The sequence below is a fragment of the Heptranchias perlo genome, chromosome 16 (assembly GCF_035084215.1).
Source record: "Heptranchias perlo isolate sHepPer1 chromosome 16, sHepPer1.hap1, whole genome shotgun sequence".
NCBI lineage: Eukaryota > Metazoa > Chordata > Chondrichthyes > Hexanchiformes > Hexanchidae > Heptranchias > Heptranchias perlo.
In genome coordinates, this window is record NC_090340.1 from 26453348 (window position 1) to 26458428 (window position 5081).

Here is a 5081-nt window from a genome sequence, read left to right on the forward strand (position 1 = left end):
TGAACCTTTATAAAACACTGGTTCCACCACAACTGGAGTATTGTGTCCAATTCTGGGCATCACACTTTAGGAAGGGTGTGAAGGCCTTAGAGAGAGTGCAGAAAAGATTTACTAGAATGATTCCAGGGATGCGGGACTTCAGTTACGTGGATAGTCTGGAGAAGCTGGGGTTGTTCTCCTTAGAGCAAAGAAGGTTGAGAGGAGATTTGATAGAAGTGTTCAAAATCATGAAGGGTTTAGATAGAGTAGATAAAGAGAAACTGTTCCCATTGGCAGAAGGGTCGAGAACCAGAGGACACAGATTTAAGGTGATTGGCAAAAGAACCAAAGGCAACGTGAGGAAATATTTTTTACGCAGCACTTCGTTATGATCTGGAATGCACTGCCTAAAAGGGTGGTGGATGCAGAGTCAATCATGGCTTTCAATAAAGAATTGGATAAATATTTGAAGGGAAAAAATTTGCAGGACTACGGGGAAAGAGTGGGGGAATGGGACTAACTGGATTAGTCTTACAAAGAGACGGCACAGGGTCGATGGACTGAATGGCCTCCTTCTGTGCTGTAATGATTCTATGATTCTTCTATGATTCTATAGAAATCAAACAGGCTCAGATTTTTCACTTGAATGCCCTAGCATAAGAGTTTTGACTGCCAAGAGTGCCCATTGCAAACTTTGGCATGGGTAGTCCACAATTTTCCATCCATTAGTTGTAATAGACAGAAAATCATGAGCAGGTTGTGCCCGAATTTGCAATTAATGCTTGAGCCCGGGCCTTGAAGAGGATAATCTGCCATGTTATCACCAAGGGGAAGCAGGGATAAAAAAAAATGCGCACATTCACTCAGCAATAAATTGGGTTTACTTTATTAACACTTTGTACAGAGAGTTTCTTTCTTCAGGTGCAGAATAAGATAGCAGCAAAATACCTTCTTTCAACTTGTACCATGAAATATTGCCATTGAGGTGCTATCAATGCAATCCTTAGCATTAATTTGACATTGTGTTGCCAAATGGCACTGGGCTATGTAGCTTACAGTGAGATGGCATGGTACCCCTGAGGTGGGTCAAAAGTTGGCATTGGAGCCACATTACAGATCTGTTCTGCTTTAAGGATTTTGCTGAAACCTTGGAAATACTTTTGTTACAGTCAATTTCCGTGATACTGCAAACAACGATTCAGCTTGCTATCTGGTAGCCCAAACATTTCTTCCATGTTCTCATCCAAAAACAAATGAAAATCCTACCCAGAAAAGCTTGTGTCCATTTAATAGATGCTTTCTCTATATGTGACTTCCCTTTATTGTCTGATGTGAAGTAATACTGAGCAATACTTTCATCCAGAGCATCATATGCATCTCATTTGCATGTAGACTACATATTAAATGAAGCACTTTAATGTCTGAGAGTAAATTATTTTGGCAAAAAGACCAATCAAAAAATCACAGGGGGAGGGAGGGGGTGTTCCAGCTGGGTGAGATTGTTGGATGCCAAGTTTCCCAATACCCAGATCTCTGAATCCAGCCCTTGGCAGAAAAAAAGGAAGTTTGTGTGTGGTTAGTATTGATATTTTGTAATAATGGCACATGACACTGAAAGGAGTAGCCACATTTATTTGTCAAATCTTTCAGTAAATTTCACTGAATTCTTACAAAATCCCCTCAAGTGTTCCTAACACGGTCCACAACAATAAGGATGGAGATCTCAAACGGTACTGTCGACAACAATGAAACAGATCACTCAGATAACATCGTACAAGGTATAGCAGCCAGCATCGTCCTTGGATTAACGTGCCTTGTTGGAATTCCAGGGAATTCACTGGTCATCTGGGTTATACTGTTTAAGCTGAAACAACGATCACCCACGGTTGTGCTGATCCTGAACCTTGCAGTGGCCGATTTGGTTGTCTTGGTTACCTTGCCTTTGTGGATATACGCTATCACAAACTACTGGGTCTTTGGCGAAGCTTCTTGCAAAATCCTGGGCTATCTCATTTATTGCAATTTGTACGGCAGCGTGTTCTTCATCATGCTGATGAGCATTGACCGCTTCATGGCTGTAATCTATCCATTTGCTTCACAGCGATGGCGGAAGAAAGACTTTGTTCGCAAGGTGGTAGTTGTTGTTTGGACATTGGCTTTTCTTTTTGCCATTCCTATAATTTTAGTTAAAAATGTGGAAATTATCGATGGCTACGCTCAGTGTTCAGGTCGTGAATATGATTCCAATGCCCAGCAAATTACATGCCTGGCATTGGAAACCTTGGTTGGATTTGTAATTCCTTTTTCAGTGCTCACTATCTGTTATGCATCTGTTGCAAAAAGGGTGGGTCAAATGTCTTTTAAGAGCAAAATCAAATCTGAAATGCTAATTATAAGCATTGTAATAGCGTTTGTAATCTGTTGGCTTCCTTACCATGTATTCAACCTGGTTGAATTCGCATCCCTGATGGTGGAGTCAGACTCAGATGTGTCAAAGACACTGGAACAGATTTCTAATGTTGGATCATACGTTACAGGAGCTTTAGCTTTCATCAGCAGCAGCATTAACCCCCTACTTTACGCATTTGCTGCCCGGAATTGGCGGACAAGTTTTCGATCTTCAGTAATGGCCAAAGTTTTTGAGCAAATGGCTCAGTCCACTAAAGATGAATGTACCGTAGAACGCGTTAATACGACAAAAATGGAAAGTAGCCAAGGTCTGTAAACATTTAATGTTAAGGACAGGTTGTATTCAAATCCTGCGCGATTATCCACTGCAAAAAAATGTATGGTGTACAATATAAATAACGCAGCAGAAATAGTTAGGTCACTGCCCTACAATATAATGGATGACATATTTTGCATATTACAGAAATCAATGTTTCATTATTAATCATCTATTCTGTATTAAAATCATTTACCTATTGAATTTTTTGTTGACATCTTTGTACAAATTGACTTGTTTTTGTCATGTGATTTAAAATTAACATTTACTCAGATGATAAAGATGTTTAATTCCAGCAGTTATTAAAATTTATGCCACTTTCCCCATTATCTTTCTAATATTACTACAGCACTTTTTCCATTTCATCCCCTCTTTCCCTCTGCCGCTTTTCTACCCTCTCCTGGCAGCATTGATGGCGTAAGGTTCCACAGGCACCAGTCGCCTTCCAGTATTTTGCCCAAGTGGCATTCAACATCTGAGTAGCTGGACAGTAAAGAGTTAATCCCGTGCTTAAAGGAAGCATTGGGTCATCTGCACTGTAGCCCTGATTGCACACGATCACAGAATAGGCTCTTTAGCGTTAGTAGGGCATTCAGTCGGTGGAAATGGGGGAGGGGAAGGAAGGAGGGATCGCACTCAAACCAAAACCTTCTCTCACCTGTCACCAATACATGTGCATTCCAAAGAGGTTGCTGCATAGCAACTAAGAGCATGAACCCTGGCCAGTTTTCTCTTCCCCAACTCAGGGATGCCTAGGCCATTTGCAATATTCCTACTGCTGCCTCAGCTGAGATCATCTAACTCCCTCAGCTCAACCATCAGAGGCTGCTTTTTCAGCTACTATGTTCCAAAAGTTCTGAAACTCCAAAATCACTCTGCAGAGCTACCTCTCGCCCTTCCTTCAAAGCTTGCTGTAAGCCCATCTCTTCGACCATGCTTTGTCTGTCTCTAACTCATTGTCACCCCTTCCCCTTATAAAGCATTCTTAGACTATTGTCACCCCCTCCCCTTATAAAGCACTCTCAGACTATTTTCTATTGTTGGGTTTTGTCACTACAAGCTGGTATCAAAAGCTGCCCCGCTCTTGAGTGCACTGGAAAAGGGAACTGAACAGGAAGACTGTGCTGTATTAAAAGTGCTACAGTGAATTGAAGAACTAAAAACTAATATTTACATGTCTCTTTTGACTCTGTTTAGAACCTGGCACTGCATGTGACTAATATATGCAGTTACTTTGTTCTATATATAAAATTCCCTATTTTAATTAAAAAATGCCCCCCTTCCAAGAATGGCTCTCACTATGTACTGAATACTACAGTTTCTATATTTTCTATACTCTGCTTGATTATTTTTCATATTATTAGGTCTAGATTTCTCATGTGCCTCTTTTTGAAGTCTCATTTTAATTTTTCTACTCATCCAAGGAACTCCAGCTTTTGCTGCACCCCTTTTATTTTTTTGTGGGAATATGTCTAGTTTGTACCCTAATCATCTCATGTTTGAACATTTCCAATTGTTTGTCCACTGTCTTATCTGCCAATTTTTCTTTCCAGTTTATTTGGGTTAGTTTCCTTTTTTGTCTTACTTACAAGTGCACTTACAACACTGCAAATGCTTTGAAAATTGTGGCTATAGGTTCAATAATGCCTGAGATTCTATGAATTTTGAGTGTAAAGCATCTTAAACCACATGGGTATATGCATGTTAGTGATAGCGCAAAGACCCAATTTTTTATTTTTTTCATATTTGTGAAGAAAATGTTTTAATATTTCTCAAAATGTCTTGTTCATTTTGTGGAGATGCCGGTAATGGACTGGGGTGTACAAATGTAAGGAATCTTACAACACCAGGTTGTAGTCCAACTGTTTTATTTGAAAATCACAAGCTTGTGATTTTCAAATAAAACAGTTGGACTACAACCTGGTGTTGTAAGATTCCTTACATTTGTTCATTTTGTCCAGGATTCAAGGAGATTTGAAAAAATATATATATTTCTCATCTCCTGTTTATACATAATGCCAGAAGATAGAGGTATTGACACACACTATGACAATAAAGGAATCTGGGAGCGCCAGTAGACTTATTTTCAATGTTGAGATAATGGGAGATCTAACTTAAAAAGCAAATAGCCAAAACAACGCACTATATGTCAACATAGGCAACACTGCGTCTTTATAATGCACTGGCCAGAGTTTTGGTTAGCGCACTTCAAAGGGGATATATCTGAATCAGAGAGGGTGCAAAAAAGAGCAACAAATGTAAAAAGAAATACCTGTGAAGAAACATTAGACAAGCTTAAGCTCCTCAGTCTAAGGAGAAAATTAAATGGCTTCGAGAAGGTGAATACACAATATTACTTCATACTAGGTCAGGCCTG

General features: G+C 39.6%; 1 protein-coding gene across 1 annotated transcript; it reads left to right on the forward strand.

Annotated features, from left to right (window-relative positions):
• Positions 1-1550: 1550 nt before the first annotated feature.
• Positions 1551-2908, forward strand: si:dkey-148a17.6 (uncharacterized protein LOC108190685 homolog). The gene has a single exon (XM_067997462.1). It carries the CDS (start codon positions 1694-1696, stop codon positions 2702-2704), a length of 1011 nt encoding a protein of 336 aa, XP_067853563.1. The 5' UTR covers positions 1551-1693; the 3' UTR covers positions 2705-2908.
• The last annotated feature ends 2173 nt before the right edge of the window (positions 2909-5081 follow it).

Excerpts from the sequence above, each read along its gene's own strand:
- si:dkey-148a17.6 (XM_067997462.1), top strand. The coding sequence starts at position 1,694 with ATGGAGATCTCAAACGGTACTGTCGACAACAATGAAACAGATCACTCA.